At 51.2% G+C, this 24,607-nt stretch overlaps 1 protein-coding gene across 1 annotated transcript in view; it reads right to left on the reverse strand.

Annotated features, from left to right (window-relative positions):
• Positions 1 to 23,830, reverse strand: part of jarid2b (jumonji and AT-rich interaction domain containing 2b) — a 107,439-nt gene extending 83,609 nt beyond the window's left edge. Inside the window, exon 1 of the mRNA XM_030347599.1 lies at positions 23,256 to 23,830. Within this exon, the coding sequence (XP_030203459.1) occupies positions 23,256 to 23,303 (48 nt within the window). The 5' untranslated portion in view covers positions 23,304 to 23,830. The remainder of the gene's footprint in view (positions 1 to 23,255) is intronic.
• Positions 23,831 to 24,607: the final 777 nt, after the last annotated feature.

A 24,607-nucleotide genomic window follows, 5' to 3' on the forward strand; every position in this document is an offset into this window, starting at 1 on the left:
ACAAGGAGACACGAAGACGACGTCCACACAGGACACACCAGAGGGGGCGGGGGGGGGGGAGTGAGACGAGAGACAAAACAGAGCGAGGGGAACGGCAGGAGCTAGCAGCCAAGACACACACAGACTGATCGCGTTAGCTCTGAGTGGGGAGGAGGAGGCGGCGAGCAGTAAAGATAAAAATTCTAATTTGAAAACCTAGTTGGGTTCCGCCACGGAAAAGGTCATGGTGGTCCGGGTGGTCAGTGCGTATGCCCGTGCACGTACACGTGCCCGTGCATGCCTACTTGACAGTTGCTAGGGCCACCCGAGAGCTGCGGGTCTGCAGAGAGGAGAACACGTCGATAGTGTGGATGCAGAGGAGGAGGAAGGAGGAGGAGGAAGGAGAGGAAGGAGAGAGGAAAGACGATCCAGGACGAGGGCCCGGGAGTAGAGTTCAGCCTCTCCTGCAGCAGCAGAAACTGTGTCGGCTGCACCGGCTGCAAACGCACAGCGCCACAACTATAAATACACAGACACACTACAGCTGCTTATTTATACAATAGTGTATACAGACCTCTTTTTGAAAGGATTGGGGGGGGGACGGGGGGGGGGGGGGACGACACAAGACGAGCCCGAGCCCAGCCCGGACAGTGCACCCCCATTGCTTAGAAATGAATGATACAACCACTGGTGTACATTATAGTCAACACATACAGCACACCACACAAGCAGCTTTATAAGCAGACTGAGCTGGCAGACATGACATCATGGGGGCGTGACTCCAGAGTGATACCGGAGTGACTCTGGAGTGTTTATATTGGCGTCTGGCCCGGGGCCACCTCCACAGAAATGGACGCCGGCGGACCGCGCCATCAGAAACGTGCCAGTTGGCTCGCACGACGACGGTAACGACCCCCGGCAGAGGACCGGACGCCGTGCGGTCACGAGGACGAGCCGGGTAATGGAGGAGGAAGCTACTGTGGGGGGGGGGGGGGGGGGCAGTTGCGGAGGAGAGAGAGAGAGAGCACAGGATACAGCAGCGAGCGAGCGAGCGAGAGAGACTAATTGACCCACAGGTCTGCTGGGAGCGGTACCAGAGCTCGGTCCAAACACATGCACGTACACGGCCATAAACGGGTACTCTGGTGAGCCCCGGGTGACTCGGGGAGTCGCTGCTTTCAAAACTAAGAGTTGTTGTGCAGATGATACAGAGACAGAGAGAGTGGGAGGCAAGAGTTAGAGGACGAGGCGAGATGGCAGAGGATGTGCGAACACAGCTGTTTGCAACCATCCACACACACACACACACACACCCACGCAAACACACACACACACACGCAACTACTGCGGAATTTAAATAGGACAAAAGGCAGTGTATCGACAAATGCCCGTCCATTAGACTATAGGCAGACAAGCATTACACAGCACTGTGTGGTGACTTGTGTTATGGAGCAATAGGCAGAATGAAGAATGTAAGATGATTGTCTGCAACAAAAAAAGCTGATCATAATCATATGCAATGCTTACATACATTTACATTTAGGGCAATTAGCAGAACCTTTTATACAAAGCCTCTTATGATTCTTGTAAACATTGATACACAATGCATTCAGGGTTTAGTGCATTAGACTTGTACTTTAGTGTATTCAATTAGTGTTTAATGTCCTGTCGACCATCCTGAGACTAAACAAACGGAATCAAGAAGTGGCGTCTCGCTTTGACAAAAGACCCCCCAGCCATGCTCTTTGTGCCAGGTGTGCGAGTGTGTTTCTAAACATCGTGCATACTCCAGCCCAAAAAAAAAAAAAAAAAGAGAGCTTTGGTATAATCCTCTGCAAGACAAGAAGGAGAGAGAAAAAAAAAAATAGCGAGCTCGCTATAAATCCATATAAGAGCATCAGGGTTTCAGCCGAGTAGCATAAACTGCATTCCAGCACTGGCTTTAGGAAGAGTGCTTCCCATCCCAACCGACGAGTAAACGCACCGGGAAAAGGCTTCCCGCTCCGACAGAGGCCATTCATCTTCCCCCCCCTTTCCGCCTTCAAAGTAAAAGTAATCAGACGTTTGATACTTTCGGGTTGCCGTGGTGACGGATCGGGGAGGGGCTTTCAAGTGCACGGCGGTAGCCGTTAATCCCCCACCCCCCTGCCACTCTTCCCGCCTGCCGATACTAATACCTGAACGCCATTATTAGGAAAACATTAACTGTGGTCCACGCCTTGCGGTGCTCTCGGTGACGCATGGAGCTCACGGGGGGGGGGGGGGAGCTGGGGCCAAACCCTCCACATGCTCAGCCTGATAAACCGAGGTACGAGCAGGGCCGGGCCCCTGGCCGCGCTACGACAGGAGCGTTTAAATCATTAGGGCGTCCCTCGTCGACGCGCACCGGTCCAACAAGAAACGTCAACACCGCTGACAGCAGTCGCTGGCTTCTGAGGAAATTACACGAAAGAAAAAAAAAGAAAAAGAAAAAGGGAAACGGCCGATCCGATACCAATCAGGTCACACCGGCCTCATGGGAATTTTAACTTAAAAGCACTTCCTTCAACCCCCTGCATGTGCGGTTCCCGGTGACATCATCACCCGACAAAACCCACGCAGGGAAAATACCTCTGAGGGTTTCCTCCTCTCCCTCCCCCCTCTTCCTCTCCCTCTCGCTTTGGGAGAGAAAAAGGTTGAGCAGAGGCCCTCTTCAAGCAAACCCCTACAAAAGCATGCCCTCACCGGCCCGTGTTTGAAGAGAAGGAAACTATTTGCTGACTCAAAGCGGTGTCAGGGCCGCGGTCCAGTGACCCACTACTGTCAGAAGAATACCTTTCAAAATAAAAGTTTTTTTTTTTTTTTTTTAAGTTTGACTCATTGTGCCCCTTGATTCGCGCCTGCGTCATTATCGGAGGAACTGGAGCGGACGTCTTCTCAAGGGAACGGCGTTCTTCACGGTCGGGTGGAGAACACAGAAGAAGGGCAGTGTTTGCTTTAGTCAGCCTTCTTGGGGGCATATTGTCAGTTAAACTCGGCTGATTAAAAGGATCGGCCGGACGAAGTGTTTGTGTTCCCGTCGACCTCCATCACCGCCCCCCTACCACCCCCCCCCTCACCACCACCACCCCCGCTTCCTTCTGATTGAGGCCTGCTTATTCGAGGGAGGAAACCGTTTCCTCTTGGCCCCAAAAATATCTTCTTCCTGGTTCTAGCCTGAGAGTGTCTTTTGATAAAGGGAAATTAAACCTCTAAGCCTCTTATAAGGCCACAGCGACATGAAACAAAGTGCACTCAAACGTGCGGGCTGACGCCAAGACCACCTATTCGAGTTTGGTTTGGCGCTCCATCGGATCTGGGGGGGGGGGGGGCGCGCGGGGTCATGTGAGGACAGCACATGATGATCTCATGCGTGTGTAACCTCACCCTGGTTGTGCAGGAGGAATGTGCCAGATAGATGATTTGCGGTGGTTTAATCCGGGCCAAGGGGAGCGCACCGCCCCTTCGCTCTTGTTGGTCTTCGGCGAAAGACAAAAGGTCACTACCGATCAATTCGTCTTCACGCCGCGGTGAAGAGGAATGCACCCGGACGTCCCCGCAGGAGCAACCCATCATTCCTCATGAGCCCTGTTTTCGGTTTAACGTGGACAGAGGTTGTGTGCGTGCGTGTCGAGGAGAGAGGTGGCGGGGAGGTCAACAAGGAAGGGTAATGTTATGAGATTAAAAACGCACACGTCAGCAGAGCGAGGGAGATTGCGCGTCGTTCCGCAGACACCGAGGGCTAGGTAGACATTCCAGACATTCCCGGGTTTAGCTGCCCGGCTTGACTTGAACACAACACCGGGACATAGCGCCGAGACGTTACCATAACGGACCGCCAGAACCCCACCAGATATTCAACACCTTGACACACACACCATTCTTCTATTGTCGAACTCACGGATGAACTAATGTGTGCCTGTGAACCTTGCATGCCCTCTGTAAAGGAAACAGAGGTGGAAGGGGAGGGGGGGGGGGTGAGAGACCGGGACTTTGACCGACGAAAATACTAAAGATAAAAAATAAATAACCCTTCTTTGGAGGTAGAAGCAGAGAGGCGGTCTGGAGAGGCTGTGGCCAGACTGTCGAGGCTGTGGCCGGACTGTTGAGGCAGCTACGAACCGGACTGGGATCCCAAGCGCTCTCTCTGACGCTGTGTCTGTCTCAGAGCGGACGCAGTCCCTCTACCCCCCTCCGCAAACCAACCCCTGTGCCTGCACCCCCCCCCCCCCCCCCCCCCCCCCAAGCCCATCGTCCTCACTCATCATTTTCTCCATGACCTATCCCTCTCATCTTTCCCTTCGTCCACGTTTCTCCTTCCGCGGACCAAATGTGAACTAACTCCTTCAGACAGGCCGAGGAGAGAGCGCGACCACACAGGGGACCACATGAGAGGTATTCCCTCCATCCCTCCATCCCCCCCGCCCCCCCACACTGGATGTGGTGGGTCTCGGATGCCAATTCTGAGGCGGGCTAGTCGTGCTGGGGTATAGCTCACCACCACACGGACCACATTCAAAAACAGGCCTTATTTATTCAATTGATTCAACTCGCGGCCATCTTGTTTCTAAACGATAGCTTGGAACAAAGATGGCCACTCTGGGTCAATAAGGCCCGGGACCGTCCTCCAGTGCAGTCAAGTGCTAGGGTCTTTCCATGTCTTAAAAAAACCCTGGAAAAGGTGGGGGAATGATCCAAGGAAGACCGGAGAGGCGGTGAGCACCCAATGCACGGGTTCAACACCCGCCGCACAGTGAGGCCATTGTGAGCGGGCGAGCACGCACGACCACGCGACACGGTGCTGGGCGACACCATCGCCTCGCCGGCGCTTTAAGGGGAACGAGGAGACAAGGGAGGACCCACAGGCGAGAACTCATTGAACATTGGAGTTTGCTTGCCCATTTTCGCTTCCCCTTTATAGTCCGCCGTCCAATGAGCTCTAGTCAAAATAGCAGTTGGGGAATAAGTTCAACACATTTTTGGTTTCAGCCCTGAAACCGTTCTGCTTAATAATAACCACACCTTTATGCGACAGATGTATTGTATGCTCTTTTAACACATCTCGGCAGATGGCAGTACCAGTGTGTGCGTGCGTGTTTGTGCATGCGTGTGTCATTCGGTATACCTAATAACAGTACCTATTTTTTTTTTTTTTTTTTTCCATGACACAACAACACATGCCCTTTGCGTCCACCTACACACAGGAACACCCCTCCACTCTCTAATGATATAGCGGGGCATATAGACGCAGCCTGCTGACATTTCTCCTTTTTGTAGAGCAATGACTACTCGGGGCCCATAGAACGACCGGTGGGTCGTTCTATGAGGACAGGAGCGGCTGCAGTTATTCCAAGAGAACCCTCGCTAATCTGTCATTGCGGCAGAGTGGGAAAAGAATTGAAGAAACAACGACTCGGAAAAAAACGAAAGAATCCCTCTCTCACGCGCCGTTGTTTCTGTGAACTAGCAACGGCGCGTGTGTGATCTCATAGTGAAACCCACGTGAAGCCTCAGACAGACTTCCAGTCAACGAGGAGGGGGAAGTGATCAGAGCATTGCAGCGGAGAAAGAAGATGACTGAAATCAACATTGGGAAACCCGCATTAGTAACAATAAAGAGTGGGGTCTGTTTCATACAACAATGACACTCACTAGGCCAGGCCTTCACTTCCTCCTAGACGAGACCTTTTGCTTATTAAACATTATGTAATTGTACGGCTTAATGCACTTCTTATGTTGAGACATAACTCACTTCACATGCGCGTTCCGAATGCTGTACACGTTATCTTCCCATAAAATGTTGTTGATGGTTGAATGCAAACCCCCCCCCCCAAAGTAATTTCACTCTCTAACTGCCAATGATTCCTGTGGAAAATCACAATATTTTGCATGATTTGCGTTTCGATTCCAATCAAGAGGAGTTGAAAAAAGAGCATACAGTCAAAACTGTATGCCCAGCTTAACAGCAGCAGTATAATAATGCCCCCACAAAACAGGAAGTGCCCAGGCAGCTGTTCTGAAGTGAGACAGAGGACCTGAGCTCCCAGGGAGGCCCTGAGGGTGGGGCATGGATGTGGTTCCTCCTGCCGATATTTGAATTATTAACTCGCCGGCCAGTGCGTTCCCCGGGGCTTATTCTCAGCGGCTGGATCATTACCTCCAGCCGTCTCCCCTCCCTCCCTGCCTCCCTCCCTCCCTCCCTCCCCCCTGCCCTCCATTCAGGTAGCAGGTCCAGGAGGTGGGTGGCTGTGGGAGTGGGTGCTGGCTGGGAGGATTACGGCTCACCTTGTGGTGAGTGTGCGAGAGTGTTCGACGCCTCCAGGGGAGGTCACGGCCGCCGCTGAAAGCGAGAGTGGTTTCAGCGGGGACAGGAAAAGAGACTAAGAAAGGAAATGTCAAGACAGAAAGAGGAGAGAGAGAAAGAGAGAGCGCCCGTCTGGCAGAGAGACTGAAATTATTTCTACGTTTATCCAAAGAGAACTAGAGTGGCAGACAATGGAAGAAGAAGAAAGAAAAAAAAAGGAAAAACAATCACGCTGGAAATCAGGGTTTTAGAACGTGGAGAGCTCTTGAATTGGTAAACCGGCTCAGAGCAGAAACGGCAAGCACCGCTAATGGAATCAATTTTTATGGCAGTCGGGGTCATTTAAAACATGAATATGTAGGAATTCATCACATGGTAATCCCCCTCACAGCAGCCATACAAAGCCTTACTACGAGCACCGACTCAAATGCCCGACAATATGAAAACAGATTTGCAAAACGCACCGGTGACAACTATTTAGTCGAATGGCGGTACGACGACAGGGTACGGTGCGGAGCGGGGAGAGGGGGGGGTGCTCTTGACAAAACGAAACGCTTACAAATCAATATTGTATTGACCCAGCGGGAAGCGAATGACCATCTTTAAAAGGTGCTCCACGGCCCGCCGGTTTTGATGGCTCGCTGGTCCCCGCGTGGACCCGGCACGGCGTGTGTGCCGGGAGATTACGGCGTCTTACGGTGCGACGCACGGGGAGGGAAAAACAATGCGAGCTCATACATTAAAAACACACACGGGAGAGCGAGACGGCAAAAGAGAGACGGAGAGAGAGGGAGGGAAAACACATTGGTGCTTCGTGACAACAACAAGATTTGTCGTTGTTAATTGCCAGCGTCGCCCCGCTGTATGTAAATCCCCATGTCAACACGTTTGAACATTTACAGCCGGGCTCGCAGACCACGTGGCCCCCGGCCGCCATCGCGTCTAATCACCTAAGCCCCCGCTCTTAGGAACGCAAAGCAACAACGACACAAGCAGAGGCACTTCCAACGACAACAACAACAACGACAACAACAACGACGACGACGACTTCGTCCAACCCGTGTACTTCTCGTCTCCCTCTGGCTCGGGCGAGCGAGGAGCGGTGTCCAAGATTCACAAGGCGGCACAAAGCACACAATCGGGCTCTTGTGTCGGCGTACAGTGGGCCCGGGCCCTCGGCTTGGCACTCATTACCGGGCCGGGCTCCGGCTCTGGTTTCACTTCCCCCCCCATTAGTCATTTAGAGCCGTGACAATGCCCAGGGGGAGAGGTGCGACCCCGCGGACGTCCCCGGGGGGGCGGCGTCTCCCGTCCCCCGTCTCTGTCGCGCCTCTCACTGAACCCGTCACCTCCCCCCCACTCCGAAGCGACGGCGCTTAAAATCTGGCAGGATCCACGGCGGGGCGTGTTATTTTTTCTTATCTTCCTCGCCATTGTTGCAGTTTAATTGCGACAACACAAGTAAACGACCAACCACTCTGAAAAATAGATATTTTATTGTTGCCCTTTGTCCGATGAGGGTCTTTGTTCAGAAAAGGTGAAGCCGTGACTTGTACACCGGGACAGAATGCCGATAGAGGACAGGTGGACTAATGGAGTGGGGGGGGGGGGGGGGGGTAAACAAAGGAAACACAGCTGATAATAGATTTGGAATAGAATTAATAGAATTAGCCCAGGACCCCAGTACCCAGTGGCCTAAGCCCCCTTCTGCTGCCCCTACTCTGGGGCCCCGCACTCCCCTTCCCCCCCCCCCCGCCCCCGTGCCCAGATTACCCATCAATCCCGTTTAATTCACCAGCCAACAAGGGCCAGCCAATCGGATCAGGTGAGCGGCAGGAGCAGCCGCGGATTGGCTGCCGGGCGGGAGTGGGCGGAGCGACGGAGCCATTCCCCAACAACAGCAGCGTGCTGTGAAACGCGTGAGAGAGTGAATGAAGCACGGGAGACATACAAAGAGAGAGAGAGCGGGAGGGAGAGAGAGAGAGCGGGAGGGAGAGAGAGAGCGAGGCAGACTTCTCTCCTTTTTTTTTTCCATCTGCCAGTCTTTCCACAGCGTTCAGTGCTGCCTCGCCCTCCTCTGCCAATCACTCTCGATCCCCCACCCAGGCAAATATTTCCCCTGTCCACGTCCAGGGGTCTCTCCCTCTCTCTCTCCGCAGCTCACACATGACTGCAGAGACCCTGTTGCTCACGGCAACATCAGGCAGAGCACCGCCGGGGTCACACACACACACACACACACACACTCTGAAAAGCTATGTCGCCGGAACAAACTCTCTCCCGGGGGCCGTCGGGGAGGTCATCACTGCGAGTGTACGCAAACAGCTTGAGCTGGAGTTGGGGGGGGGGGGGGGGGGGGGGGGGTCCGGTCGGTGCTGACCTAGTTCTGGGAGGAGCGGGGCGTCCGCGGAGCTCGCCGTCAACAGAGTAATGAAGACCATCGCTCCTCTCCTCATGAGGTTAATGTTTAGGAAAGGCAGGCGGGGGGGGGGGGGTTCATTCATGTGGACCCCCCCCTCCTCCTCCTCCTCCTCCTCCTCCTCCTCAGCTCCTTCCTGTGGTAGGGAGGCACTAACAAAGAGGCCTGGCCCTTCAGGAGGGCGGAGGTGCCAAGCAGTAAAAGACGCAGCCCACATAGCGGCCATCTTGTGCGAGTGAGTGAGTCAGAAACATGACAGACTAAAACGCTGAGACAACATTAACACACAGCCAGTGTGTGCCGTTTGCACTTGTTTACTAAACTCTGTGCCGTTTGCCTCGCGTCGAGCCCGCCAAAACACTCCTTTGTCCACAGCCCAACAGTCGGAGAGCCAGCAGCTCATTTTGTTTTATCTCGACTATAAAACTGGCCCGCAGGCTGATTTTTCTCTTTTGACAAGACGAAATAAAAACAAGAAAAATGATGGAGAGAATAGAGTTCTTCCTGCCCGGGATCAGGCTGCACCCCGGGTAGGAAACACAAACACCTCGGGCGGGGAAAAGGGCATCGCACAGCGCTTTGGTGGTGTGATGATTAACTGCACTCACTCTACTGATCCCAAATGCCAGACGTCGCCTTGGAAACAATATTTCAAACTTTAACGAAAAAAACAGATTAAAAAAAAAAGAAAAAATAGAAGACGTATCCAGTATCTCCGGCGTCTCTCAGCAGTTTCCGACGGGCAGTTGTGTTCCTGTTAAGATTACCGGTGTCGGTTACATCCTCCATTTTCTCCTCCGGGAGGTGGAAGGTGTTTTCCAGGCGGCGCTGGTGTTTTAGGGTAATAACTGATTGATTGAAGACATGCCCGTGTTGTGTTACCATGCAGACGGGGTGTGGGCGCGTTTTGTGTGTGTTTTATTTTTTCTGTCGGGATTTTCGAGTAGGCGTTGGTCGGTATTATTTCAACCGCAACACCTGTCGCTGAAATGAATGAAGAAAGCTAAAGTGTTCGTAAGCAAGCGCACACACACGAAACACACACACACAAAACACCCCCCAGACACACAGGGTCCCAACTACACACCCAGAATCCCAGCTACACACCCAGGCTACAGAGGGGAATTGGGGGGGGGGCATGTGCCCATTGTCACTGCGGTCTCATGAGCCACTCCGCTCATTCAGCCCTCACAATGGCCGCATTGATAAACACCTACAGGCCAAAGGAAGGGAGAGCCAGCAAGAAAGAGCAGGGGGAGAAAGAGAGAGAGAGAGGAGGGAGAGAAAGAGAGGTATAGAATCAGGTAGGAGGGAAGAAAATGTAGGATTACAGAGAGCGGCACCGCGGCGACCCACTGAGAAACACAGTCCCCCCGTCGACCTCGGATAAAGAGAAACAATCTCGCGTGGACGGCGCTCAGAAGCCCCTCCTACGGCCATTAGAGGAGCTGGGAGACGCAGAGCGAGTCCTGCCCTGAGTCAGTCCTCCTCCTCCTCCTCTCCAGCTGGCCCGCGGTCAGTCCGTCAGCTCTGGGCAGGCTGTGGAGGCAGCGCCTGCCACCGGGTGACAGACGCTCCCGCCGTGCCGTGGCTCTGCTGAGTGATCCGGCCGTAAACACCCGCGCAGAGGGCCAATGGCACGCAGCGCGCCGGCCAAGCTCCACACACACACACACACACACACACACACACACACACACACACACACACACACACACACACACACACACACACACACACACACACACACACACACACACACACACACACGTTATTCTTAAAAAAAGACGCAAAAAAAAAAAAAGACTCGTTTGGGATAAGCCCGGGATGTTAAACCCGGTGATGTTAAAGAGTGTCGAGCTCTCTGCCACGTCGGACATTTAACACGCTAGGTTGAAATGGAGAGAAGATTGCCCGTGATGTACGGCGTGAAGTTAACGTCGGTGTGAGTGTAGTTTGTGGTTTCTGGAGTAATATACATCCAATACACCGCTCGGCGGAGAATAATGGCCAACGCCAGCTTTGCTCATCTCAATCAATGTCCCATTACTCTGACAATGGCAGATTGCACCCTTCGCCTAGAAGCCACCGCGATGATGATGATGATGATGTAGCAAACGATTGTGAAGGAGGTAAAGCAAGCGAACACAATTGAAAAACAGCATGCGTGGGTGGTTTGGCTACAGGGAGAACAGAGCAGCAGGAGGGAGGCATTTAAGACGGACTACATTTCCCATGATCCTCCCCTGCCACCGTTCATGGAGTGCATGTTGCCATTAGGTTCAAGTGATGAGTTTGCTCGGGTCGGGATGGGGGGTATCAGGGGGGGGGTATCAGTGGCAGCGTTGCAAAATAAACAATATAAAAGCACCACATTTACTGTAAAGCTACAGTCATAACCTGCTCGCTTGTGAAATGATGACTCAATTCAATAAAAGGTTTCAAATTCAAAAACAACTTTCTAAGCCATGTCAAAACAACACCCCACCACACAGAGATCAAAGTACTTAGTGCCAACAAGTTTCTGCATTGACCCTGTCCTACCTCAGCATTCATAATCAAACTCACAGACAGGACACGAGTACGATAACTCTACATCTATATATAGCCTCCAGGCCATTGAGTGGCGGTGTGCGTAACACAGAGAGAGAGCTCCATGAACGCCGGTAAACATGAAAGACAACGGGCAACAGCAAAGCAACATCACTGCTGCCGGCTCCACCGCGGTCGCTCACGGAATGAGCGCGGGGGGGGGGGGGGGGGGCTTTCCAGATGGCGGTCGCCAGAACAACGGGCACGGAGACTAAATGATTAGGCAACGCAGCCCTGGGATGGGCGAGGGATCGAGTGGCCGATGGACAGCTCGCGTCGAGAAGAGGGGCAAGGCGGCAGAGTGGAGAGAGTCTGCCTGGGGGTGGCGTTGGACGTGGGAGACCCGTGTGGGGACTGGGAGAGGAGAGTGGACGCCCTGATAGGACCAGGGATTAGACTGAGGTAGACCACGGGGATGACCTGGTCATTTAACCGTCAGTCGGCGTTGCACAAGTGGGTTTGAGGTCCACGCAGCAGGGTGCTTTTCCGAAAAACAGAATTCGTAGAAAGAGTTTATTGCAAAAAAGAGGGTTTGTGTGGGCTTGTGGTGAAATAATAAATGTTGGTAGTTTGACCCATTCCAACTGTCAGGCCTTCTTAAGCTAAGCTGTTCAAAATAAAAAAACAGCAGAAAACCATTTTCTTTTTAAAGAAAACGTGTGGCGCGCTCAGACAAAAGGGGGGCCTGGAAGAGGTTAAGGGACTGCAGGCCAGGCTTAATGCAGATTGTGCAGGCAGATAAGATTACCAGAGAGTGCGGTGGCTTAGACACCGCAGCGTTGGGCTGGGCTGACGGTTGACAGGAAGGACAGGCCAGCGTCGTCGCATGTGAACTTCACTTTAGACAAGTCTACATCACCTAAAGACACGCTACAAATCTACACATGCAGGAAGGAGACACCATGCTAAACAACTACACTTGCTCATGCTCAAAATACTGAAAAAAACAGACACTAGCCTAAAATACACACTTAAAACCAACAATAGCGCAATATTGCCGAAAATATACTCTCCAAAGATAAATAAACACTTAAAACCTAGCCTTGCAAAATACAGAGTGAAAGTTAAATAACCCAGCAGCAATGGATAAATGAAGGCTAAGTAGAGGCGCTTGCGTTCCAGGCCTCTTGATATATTACAGCACAATGTATACTTGACCCCGGTCACCTCCAGATTCTTCTGTGTCCACGGCCGTAAAACTGGCTGTGTGTGTCTGTGTGTTTGTGTGCGTCCAGGCGTGCGTGTGTGTGAGTGAAACAAAGCCAGGATTTAAGGGACTTGGAGAGTAATCCTGGGAGTCCATTCTAGAGCACAACTGCTGGTGCGGAAGAAAAAAGAAAAGAAGGCAATTACAAAATGATTTTCACCTCTCCGCTTGGGATCCCTGTTTCCAACACTGTCCCCACTGCTCTCTCGCCACACACACACACACACACACACACACACACACACACACACACACACACACGAGGGGCCCAGGAAGGGAAGAGACGGGGCACAGCAACAGAGAGAGAGAAACAAGGGGGGGGGGGGAGACAACGAGAGAGAGAGGGAACAGTGGCGAGGGGGACTAATGGCATGGCTGAAGAATGAAGGTGATGCATGAGGGCCGTTTAATGTGGCGTCCGGGGTTTGGAGGAGGGGGGGGGGGAGGGGGGCAGCTCGGAGCAGCAACTACAGTACAGAAGAGTGTGGGCGGGGTCGGGACGGAGGAGAGAGAGAGAGAGAGCCCGAGATGGCGAGAGACTATCAGAGAGAGTGAGGAAGAGCGGTCGAAAGCGAGATTACAATCGAGCGAGAGACTGGAGGCGAACGCTGGGGAGCGAGACCGTGAGAGAGAGCGAGAGAGAGTGCGAGGGAGTGTGAGGGACAGCAAGAGACGGGTACGGAGAGAGAGAGAGGAAGAGATGGGCACCCGGTGCAGAGCTACAGCTGGTAATTGGGCTGGCGGGGGAGCATGGGTGGTGGGAAGCTAAATAAATTAAGTTAGCGCCACTCCGGAGCGTGTAGCGCGGGGGAGAGAGCAGATTGAGCGCTTACACCGGGGTCTAGCGGGGGTCTATTGTGCGGAACGCGCGTGTTTTATTGTCGTTTATATCGGCTGAGGTTTCGTAGATAGCAGTGGGGGATATTATCTCTCGCCCGCTTAATCCCCGATGCCCACCGACCGAGTCATAACCTCGTGTTGTTTGGTCACGTGACTCGAGTGTGCGAGTGACTCAAACCAAACCGCTTTAAACATCAAAAAGGCTGAGTCGTATGAGGTCGGTTGGTCTACAGTTCCACCGAATCTGTTCCTTGCCCTTTAAATTGGGCGCTGGGCGGGTACGATTGTATAATCTGTAGATCATTTGGCAAACCTCGTCCTCCAGGAAACTGAACAGTCATTAAATAATGAGCCGTGTCACAGCGTTAACGTTTTTTCAAACCGAGCCAAGTGTGGTTTGAAAAAAGATTGAGTGCCACTAGCAACGGCAAAGCAGAACAGAAACAGATGAGAGAGCTATAAACTGCAGGCTGAAACACTGACCCAGGGTGACTGTGCAGCTCGAGGAACATTAAGTGAGCTATAGAACATCATCTTATTTCTCTTAGGGAGACAACGGCAGAGTCAGCGACTGAGCATCGCCGAGGCTGACCTGAGCGGACCCAGACGGCGAGCGCCGTGTACCTCTTTGTTCCTGCGACTGAATGGACCGCGGTATTAACTCCCACACATCCACGTAGATACTCAAGGTTCAACATACTTTCACGCCATTGAGGGCATCTTTGAGCATTTCGAGGAGTAAAGGGAGGGGGAGGGGGGCGGGGATTTAATAAAATAAAAAGTACAGTGTCGGTTGCCATAGCAACAGGGTCCCTGGCATAGCCCCCCCCCTGCCCAGCACCAACTCCACACTTATGGCACGCAAACGGGTGCGTGTGTGCACGTGCACGGGCGCACGTGTTCTACGGTCACCGTGGTAACCGTGGCAAGAGAGTTATAAAGATGTGTGCGTGTGTACACAGTGCCCGGGCAACTGACTATTGATTGGCGGTGCAGTCAATCTGGCTAGGGGAGGCCTCGGCTCCGCCCAGCGCCTGAACACGGACGTGTGGTGAAAGGTAGAGTGGAAGGCTGCATCACATGCCAACCAGCCTCTTCAGTATTCAATTTCAATCTAGCCCGGAGCTAAAAGACACATTTTCCGGTGGGATCATGGCTGTATATTGGTAGAGGAGGATACACTTCTCCTGCGACGTGTAGCTTTTAAGCAGTATACATCGTGTGAATTCCAATACAGTCGCTGACTTTTTGTGTCCATCGGGTCGTGTGGGTTATCGTTGTTCTGCGACAATGGTAGCTTTGCGTTAGCGTACCACATTCAGAGCTGCTAACCTGACCTGTTTTAGCTCTTGGGGAACTCGTCAGGTTCGCTCTCCCAGTGGCTCCAAGAGGCGCTGGCCTGATATTCAACCCAGAGTCTGGCATCCATTCCTGGCTTTTTACTAAAACACTCCAGGCTCCCTGCTGTGAGGCCTGGGAGAAATCAAATGCGGAGCGTTACAAAAACACGGGCCGAGGAAAGATTGTGGGTTCACAAAAAGGCCCCGACGTAGCGGATACATCGGAGGACTGTTTACGTTTCCACACAAACACATGTAGGTTACGTCAGGCCAGCGGACCTACATCACGCAGACAACCATTTGAATAATCACAGAGGGCCCTTTAAGCCGCTTATAATCTGCTCAATTGCAGACACACACACACCAAGTAGGGGGTGGGAAGGACGGAGGGGGAGAGAGCGAGAGAGAGCGAGAGAGAGCGAGAGAGCGCGAGCGAGATGGAGAGAGAGCAGTATTCACACAGCTGTGTAGTATCAGACCAGAGAGGATTCCAGAGTTTCCCTTGGCGAACACACAGTGAAAAACAACCCCAAAACAAAACAGGGGGGAGAGAGAGAGAGAGAGAGCGCGAGAGAGCGAGAGAGGGATGGAGGGAGAGAGAGAGGGAGAGAGGGAGAGAGAGAGGAGTTGGCTGGCTCGGGGGCCGAAGGAGAGGAGCAGCGTGGAAGAAAGAAGCAAAGGCAGTCGAAGGCTTCGGCGTGTCTCTGAGGAGTCTGGAGGTGTTACCGAGTAAATAATAAACACAACCACACAACACCCTCCACCCCCCCAGCTGAAAACAGCTGGAGGGGGGGGGGGGGATAGCACAGCAGAGAGTAAACATGGCCGTTCAACGGTAACCAGTGGTAACCGCCGCCGCCCCGCTGAAGGGTGCGAGCTCCGCCGTGACGCTGAGTAATGGCAGCAAGAGAGTCGATTCAGGGGGAGGGAGGGAGGGAGGGAGGGAGGGAGGGAGGGAGGGAGGGAGAAAGAAACCAGCAGGGAGGGGGGAAACGGCACCAGGAAAAAAAAAAAAGGGGGATTCTGCATTCTGAGACGAGTGGATCGCACAGCGGTGGTTTGCGTCTTGTGAACGTCTGTGTCGGTGGTCCCCGCTGACGAAACGCTGACACATATCTAGATATCCAAACTGCTGTTCCCCTTTCACTCCTCGCTCGCTTGCCAGTCATGGCCATGTACGGGGGAGGGGGAACGCCTGCCCCGTTCCTACAGTACGCAGAACTACTCGACTACCTCGAATCACGACACCCCCACTCCCGTTCCCGCCGCTCGGCTGATGGGTCGTGGGAACACGTAGGGCCATATGAAATCCGTTTTATTTTTTTCCAAATTCCGTTTTATTTTTTTCCAAGTTCCGTTTTTTCCGTTTTAATTTTCATTAATTCCGTTTTTACACTTAAAATCATCAGAACGAGTGTCAAATAGGTGCGAACGAATACAATTTAATCAGATAGAAGACTACATTTATTAAAACATCACAACATTGCACTGTTTTTAGTGCTTCAAATAAAAACATGAAATAAATATTAAAGTGCTTATAAACTCTTTTTTTATAAACTCAGATTGTTGTTTGAAGGGGCGTGCCCTGGCTACGGCGTTCATTGTTTTTCATATGGATTTTGGACTTCAAGTGGTCATCACACGTATCTTTGCATTTCCAATCGATAGTATGTTGACATATTCTACAAAACACCTGAGTGATAGAAGTGTTTTGGATATTGTTCGGCTCTGAATTTGGGGTTAGAACCGAATTACGGGCGCTTCAACTTAACTTTTTTAACATTGTTGTGCGAGTGACTGCTAAACAATCAGTGATGTTAATGTCACCTGTGTCGTTTCCCTTTTCCCTCGAAACTGAATTTCACCAAAATAATGGCGAATTCCGCTGCATTCCGCTGCATATTGTAAATGTGACGTCTGATGTGCCTTGTCCCTGTTGCATGTTATATGTGCTGAAGAACAGGAACCTGCTGGAAATCAGTTATTTTACTAAGACAGGCCCGTTTTAAATTGTAACTTTGTTACTTTTAATACTTTCCTGCTTAATAAAATAATTTAAAAAAAGGCAATTACAAAAAAATTACCCTAAAAAAAAAAATTATCAGTTGATTCCGTTTTTATTGTCCAATTCCGTGATTCCGTGATTCCGTCCGCGTTATCGCGGATTTCATAGGGCCCTAAACACGCCACAAGCGTTTGCGAATGACAACCGTTTCCTGTAGAAACCAACACAACCGTACCACAGTAGCGAAAGCCAATCTTTGGACTGTTGGGGGTAGGACCTCTCCTCCCCCCCCCTCCCCTGTGACTCAGACCCATCTTCCACCGGTCCCCTCTTGCAGGGGTACAAAGTGACGTCCCGACAGCCACCGAGCATATGGGGGGGGGGGGGGTAATAACCGATCCATAGAGACTTGGACCCCCCCCCTGTCCCACCGTGCTCTGTGGTTGCTGAGGATTAATTCTCAGGTCGGTGGTGAGACATTGGGGGGGTCAGACAGACAGATATTGACCACAGGAGGACAAAGTGAAGCGTGTTGGACCAACGCGTGTTGTTCACAATAGAGGGAATGCGCGGGTCTCACGCTACCATAGCTCAGCAGCAACAACACAACCTCCATAACAACAACAAGGCACGGCACTGAGGGGCTTAGAGACAGCCAGGACCAGGGGTCGGCCAGAAGGAATGGATGTTTTGTAATAAGTAAGACTGTTAGGAGGGGGGGGGGGGAAGAAAAGACCCAAAAGGGTATATCTTTGAAAGTACCTGCTGGATTTAATCTCCTCCATGGAGCGATAACGCGGGAGGGAAAAAATAAATTGGGGACCCAAATTGTTTTCTTTCCGTCTTTGAGAAAGATTGTCCTCCATGGGTTCCCGTACAGCCTGTGAGGACGGAGCCGAGAACAGAGCGGAAGTGTTGATTCGGCTACACAGGGATCCTTAAGAGTCTCTCTCTCTCTCTCTCTCTCTCTCTCTCTCTCTCTCTCTCTCTCTCTCTCTCTCTCTCTCTCTCTCTCTCTCTCTCTCTCTCTCTCTCTCTCTCTCTCTCTCTCTCTCTCTCTCTCTCTCTCTCTCTCTCTCTCTCTCTCTCTCTCTCTCTCTCTCTCTCTCTCTCTCTCTCTCTCTCTCTCTCTCTCTCTCTCTCTCTCTCTCTCTCTCTCTCTCTCTCCAGGAGACATAAATCACAGAGCAGAATGAAAGACTGACGTTAAGGGAATGCACGCAGTGTCCGTGACACACAAACACACTTGGTGCAACCATGGAGAATCGCCGGAGATTCACGCATTGTAAAACACACCTGCACTCCACACAGTCACACCCCATGCTACGACACAGCCCTCGCTAGAGAAGCAACGTATGGTTTACTTCTCACAAAAGGCCACAAAGTTCCCCACATATTGACTGTAGGTGTGTGGTTATGTATGTGAGACAGAGGGAGATAGAGAGAGAATGTTGGGGAAAGAGAAACAAAGGCAGACAGTGGGTACCAGTTCAGAGTGTGTGCACAATGCCCACAGCTGATAAGGGGAAAAGGTTGCGTTGCATAACAAACGTTTGCGTGCATGCGGGTGTGTGCGTGTGTCGGTGTGTGTGTTTACCTGAGCTAACATCACCATCCGCTAAAGTAGTGGAGGTGGAGAGAGCAGAAGAATGTAGGTGGAGTGGCAAGGGGAGAGAGAGCTGTGTGGGTGATTACTGCTGGCGAACAAGAGCCCAGCACCTGATGATGAACCCAAATTGAAGTCAACGGTTCAGAGTGCCAGTAATGATGCCGTAAACTCCCCTGGCAAAGAGCGGCTTGTTCGGCGCAGCGAGGGGAACAGAAAACCCCATTCACTGCACACCCACAGATTTAATGCAATGCACGCTTAAATAAGGCTGGATTAAAAAAAGATTGCTGTACCGCCAGACCGACCCTGGCTGTGTATGTGGCGCTGGGGGAGAGCGTGAGGGAGTCAGGGAGGTCGGGACCCTTGCTCTACGCAAGGTCCTCCAGTCCTGACCCTGGGAGGCAGTTTGTGAGAACCGACTTGAAATTTGAACAAACAATGTGATGCAAAGTTAACCAAATGTTTTACAGCCGGCGCCCGGCAGCGGTTGATATAATATATGCCGATCTGTGGAAGAGTTTATCCAAAGTACCTCACAACACTGGGAGGAGATATCATCTCAGCAGGTGGCCGTAGTGGGACTCGAACCATTGACTAAAGCTGGGTGCCTGTCGTGATCTGCTAGTTAGTTAGTAGTTAGTTGGTGGTGACATTAGAAACCCCAACGATAACAAAAGCCTGTTCTTCCAATACCTGAAAGGCTTCAAAGAGACGGGGGGCGAGGTGATGGTGGCATCAGGTGTGGATATTCAAAGCAGGGTTATCATCAGCTGGCGTCATGGTAACCGGGCATTGAATAGGTAGCCTATATTAGCCATGAGCACGGCAGCTACCAAAACAATGAAAAGGTGTGTCCCTAGTTACTTATTCATTTAAAAACATGCCACAAACTATTTGATTCACTTTCTGTTTGGCCATTTAATTGCCCGTTTAATCTAAAAGTGTTTACTGGTGGAAAGTAAACATAACCATGCGGCACACCGCAGTCACCTGACGCACAAAGCTAAACAAACCGGCCGTTATAAAACGCAGAGTTAGCACCGCATTACGCTCCGTCGCCATAGCGATGGGGAGGCCACGCGGCGACCGCATCGTTGTCGGCGGCCCCTGGCATGTTGTGCACGTGAGGGGGGGGGGGGGGGGGGGGGGGGGGGGGGGGGTCGGGGCAGCCGTGAAGGAGCATTTGCATTGAAACATAAGGTTAAATGAAGCGCATTGAAGCCGGGGCACGGCGGAGAAAATAACCCCGCGACCCCTCACTCTTCAGGGGCCCGTGCTGGGGGCCCCCCCTACACTTGGACAGCCCACAGAAACGGGCGAGAGGGGGCAGGGGAGTGTGTGTGGAGAGAAAGAGATTTGGGGATAGAGAGAAAAGCCAGTAGGGGAGAGACAGAGTTGGGGGGGAAAGAGAGCGTATGGAGAGAGAAACAAGAGGGGGAGGTGGGGGTCTGTGCCAGTGAACCCCCTCTCTATTTTGGACACACACACACACACACACACACACACACACACACACACACACACACACACACACACACACACACACACACACACACACACACACACACACACACACACACACACACACACACACACACACACACACACTTCCAGCTTGGCCCTCATCAGTTGTGTGCCTGATGAAACAAACACTGACAGCCTCTTTACATTTGTAAAGGCCCCTGCAGCAGCTGTGCTTGTCCCACACACAAAAAAAAAGTGCACACACATGCACGCACACACACACACACACACACACCTCCTTTGAATGCAAGAGCTACAGCTCCAGCTGGGCCCGGCAGGAAGAGCCGACGAGGCACAAAATGGCCCTGGCCAGCACAGCGCTGCACTCTGCCATGCGGTCCAGAGTCTCTCGCTCCCCTCTCTATCTTGGTTAACCCAGCCTCACCCACCCCCACGGTGTGCTGGACAGAACCACCACTGGGTACCACGGCGCTACCGCCGACTCCGCGGGCCTCAGCAGAGCTCACAGTGAACACAGAGGTCGGTGTGTAACACATCGTATTACATTTTCATGTGAACCATTGAGTGTTTCATTTAAAGATAATGAGGACGGTCGGTGAGCGAAGGGGGGGGGGGGGGGGGGGGGTAGAGAGAGGACGAGACAGGCACGGGGCGAGAGAGACAAGGAAGTGCGTGCTTGTGCCTGAAACGTTGGGTCAATTTGTGCGTTAATGACGATGCATTCTGGGAAACTAAAGGGCCCTGAAACAGCACGGCTTCCATCGCACCGCGCATCCCGCTCATGTTGGCTCCTATCAAACGTGGAGGAAAGGCTAATTGCGATGCCTTGTTTGCTGGTGTATCAGGCACCCAACCCGCACCCCCCCCATTCTCCTCTTCTTTTAATGACTGCCGAATTTTAATAACATTTGCAGATAGTGTGCATTTGTTATGTGTATCCGGGAGGGGTGGGTTCGGGTGGGGGTGTAACAACTAACCCGCGTGTTTCTGGGGAAATGGTTTAGCCAAGCATGTATAATTGTCCTACGCTAATTAAGGTGGGGGGGAGCGGGGAAATGAGGGTATAGTCAGTAGAGGGTCCCAACAGTCACAAAGCTGTGTGCGAGTGTGTGTCCCTGTGTGTATGTGAGAAACTGAACTCCCTCAGGTTGTTATTGTTTTTTCATCTGTGGTCACCGATTGGTCGAAGCAGTCAGGAAAATAAATGGAGGGGGAGAAAGAAAGAAAGAAAGAAAAAAAACACTGGCAGATGTTTTACCCACACCCACACCCTCACACAAATAGACACAGACGCACGTCAGATAACGAGTGGTAAATGCTGGGTTTGTATTCGACGGGAGGACATTGTAGCAACTAGTCATATATGTCAGCTGACATCATGTGTCCGCATCTAATTGAGAATAAGTCAAGACCGGAGGGCGGCTAGCGGCGTTTGTGTCCAACCAAACAATACAAAATAAACAACGGGGGTCTTCAGTAGCGATGTGTGCAATATTACTCATGCCCATGAGTGGTTGTCAGTAAATTGTGGGAAATTGGTGCCGATTGTCCTGCAATGTCTTTGTTTCAGGAAGCGGCATCGAGATGCGTGCGTGTGCAGCACATCGAGCAGTACTCTGGCTGCTTCAACCAACCCATCCACCATCCAAGTAATGAGCATGGCTAATACGGCATACATAACTAATGCACGAACATCGAAATCTGTTCCTGTGAGGGAGGGTTGGGGGGGTCCTGCATCATAACAAACCAATGCATGCGCTTCAATGTACACAGTGAAAAAGTTACATTTTGCAACTCGACCTGTTGCAATAGGCCGTTTGCTCCAGACATTAAATGGACATACACAGCGACCACAGGGCCACGCTCGCCGTGTCTGCTGAATCACTGGAGCGCCCGGCGGCCAGCTTTAGTTTGGAGGCTCTACAAATGTTGCCGTTTGGGGGAGGGGAGGGACTCGCGTGACTCCGGCTCGGATGCGTTCCCAGACATGATAGGCCTGATGTGCAATTAAACGCAACAATGTGTCCGTTGTGTTGCCACGGCGATCATTCATTTGACAGTGTGGATCAAACGTCACAAAGTGCTACAAACTTAGACCCACCGAGGGCACGCGTGCGGTCTGGACTGAAGCGATTCAGTGTAACTTGCGTTGTACAACAAAACAAAAAAAGATGCTGAAACGTGGGATTACTTTCAGCCTCGGCTGAATACCGGGACTCATGGATGGCGACTGAATCCCAGCCGCCATTGTAGAAACCATGACTACGATCGAATCGCGATGTGACTATCATATGTGGAGCCCCTTCCTTATAAATTCACCGGTGTTCGGCCTACTTGGCAAGAGAAAATGGTTGCTTCTTGCCATCGCTTCATACATGAAGCGCCCCTGCAATGCGACTGAACAATCTTAAGACAATTGCATCATCTTAAAACCACCCTGCACGCCTTTACAAATAACCGTTCAGCGTTTGCATTCGTTAGTAGGCTATTTAGCACCCAAACGCTGGAAAGCCAAACCCCCGGAGCATTACAAAACAGTGCATTATGCCTCAGCGGACTCTCCCCGACTGCAGCAGTATCTTCCATTCGTGCACACAGAGGTCACACGGCGACGTGCAACACGAGGCACACACGACAGAGACTCCGATCGACTTCTTTTACATTAGAAACACAAGACGGCAGAGGCTACCGACGCCGATCAAAGTGTCACTTCTTCATCTCTAGTAAACCAAGCGGATATGTTGAATTGCGTGCCCCCCTTCCTACCCTTACGGAGCGAATTAAAGAGCCACGCAACCCACCCACCCCCAATGGTGTCGGCGTCCATACGCGGTCACAGTTAACATGCTGCAGGACCACACAAACTCTATGTTCTCTGTCCAATTAAATAATTACGATGGTATATAAAGCCGATCATTTATTATGGTAACGGATAGAGTTGAGGCGAGACGGTGCACGGTATGGGACGAAAGGGAACCCGGAATAGCTGAGCCATGGCAGACAGGGATCGCCTCTACGGTTCTGAACAGAAGCACCGGGTACACACAAAGCCATTCTGAGAACAATTAACCAAGTCAATCACTAGATTCCTCTTTATGCCAGAGCTACGTCGGGATAACGTGTCCCACCGGGTGCATGGAAACGAGCGAACCCATTCAGCACAACACTCAATGTTCCCAAAAAAATGTCCGATGTCGAGGAAACCCTCACGACGTCGACGCTGAATAAATATTGCTGTCTCTTTAAAAAAAAAAAGCACGTTACTCTTTTGTTAAAACACTGGAAAACTTAAGCATCTTATAAAGGGCAGTTTGACCCAAATTCAGCATAGGCGCGCACGGTGGCCGTCCGTCCGCAATGAAAGTTTATGCATTTTCGTGAAAACAGCGATCCAACGCAAACTTAAATAGCCACATACATGCCCATTACCATGAGGCAGACACACGTTTCTACTTACGTATTTCTTTTGAATGATGTTCCTCTTAGGTCGTTCTTTGCTCATCATGCAATCCAAAATGTTTCGCTATAAAAAGAATGGCCACATGAATCGCTATCTTCCGACTCTCGCCTCTCCCGGAGCAGCAGCAGCAGCGCACCAAATGACGATTTAAATCCCCGGGTCTGCCGTACAGCTCGCTGCCCTTTTTTTTTTCTCAAACACAATCCCCCGGTTCGGCGGTTCCCCCTCGAATACTCGTAGATAAACTCCAGGTTTAAGGGTGGACCTCGAGCAGAGACTCACTGAAGCCAAACTCACTTCGGCAGAACATAGTCAAAACAATTCACAACAATAACTTCCATTCGCAAAAAAAAAAAACAGCCTCGGCTTCTCCCGGCTCTTTCGCACGACATTAATGTTCTACACGATATCGACACGTCGTGCATGGAGTCACATCTTGTTCCGAGGTGAGGTTTCGACCGAGAACCGAATAAATAAAATAAAAAAAGGGTTCGATGTGACGATTTTTTGGGCTGGAGCTTGCAGACGACGAGTGAACTCTCCAGCGGCAGGGCTGTACTGAGCGAGGCGAGCTTCTTTCTTCCCGAGCACCGGCCTATCAGGGGCCGCGCCGCTCAGCGGCAACTTCAAACCACGTTTGGCAAGGGACCGAGTGAAAAGGGCATGGAATCAACCCTTTTCACTCGGTCCCTGGCCAAACGTGTTTTTTAATAACGTCTTTCCACCGCAATATTTTTCTTACGCACGAAAATATCAAATATAAAATCCAGATTGTTAGGTTTGGAATGATTTTTTTTGTTGCATAAACTGATGAGGTGAACGAACACGTGTTTTGAATGCATCAGCCAAATGCCTCCTGTCTGTACTTATGTTTATAGACAGCTTTTAAACTAGGTGTATTTTAATTTATAAGAAATATCCACCAGGCAACATTGCAATTTCAACCATCTCAAATCTCGAAATACTGTGGAGTGGATAAACAAAAAAAAAGGCTATTCCCAAAAAATGTGCAGAGGTAAATATGCTTTTTTGAGCGGCAACCACTAGATACACACTATATAAAACCACAATTAGTCTACTTGTCAATCTTTCAGAACTGTGCAATTATATCAAATAGGAGGAATGCAGAGGGACAACAGAACATAAATTAAAAAACAGGCCCTATTAATTGTATGTTCAATCTTTCATATGAAAATCATCTTGAAAAAAAACACCTATGAAAACCCTCCATAAAAGCGTTAATGATTGTCATCAATATTTTCCCCAATCACTAATTCCACATAGTTGACCTAATTCACATTCTATGCAAGGGGGCTTTCTTCACACCATCCCAAAGACCCCTAGAGTGG

Source organism: Gadus morhua, chromosome 22 (genome assembly GCF_902167405.1).
Source record: "Gadus morhua chromosome 22, gadMor3.0, whole genome shotgun sequence".
NCBI classification, from domain to species: domain Eukaryota; kingdom Metazoa; phylum Chordata; class Actinopteri; order Gadiformes; family Gadidae; genus Gadus; species Gadus morhua.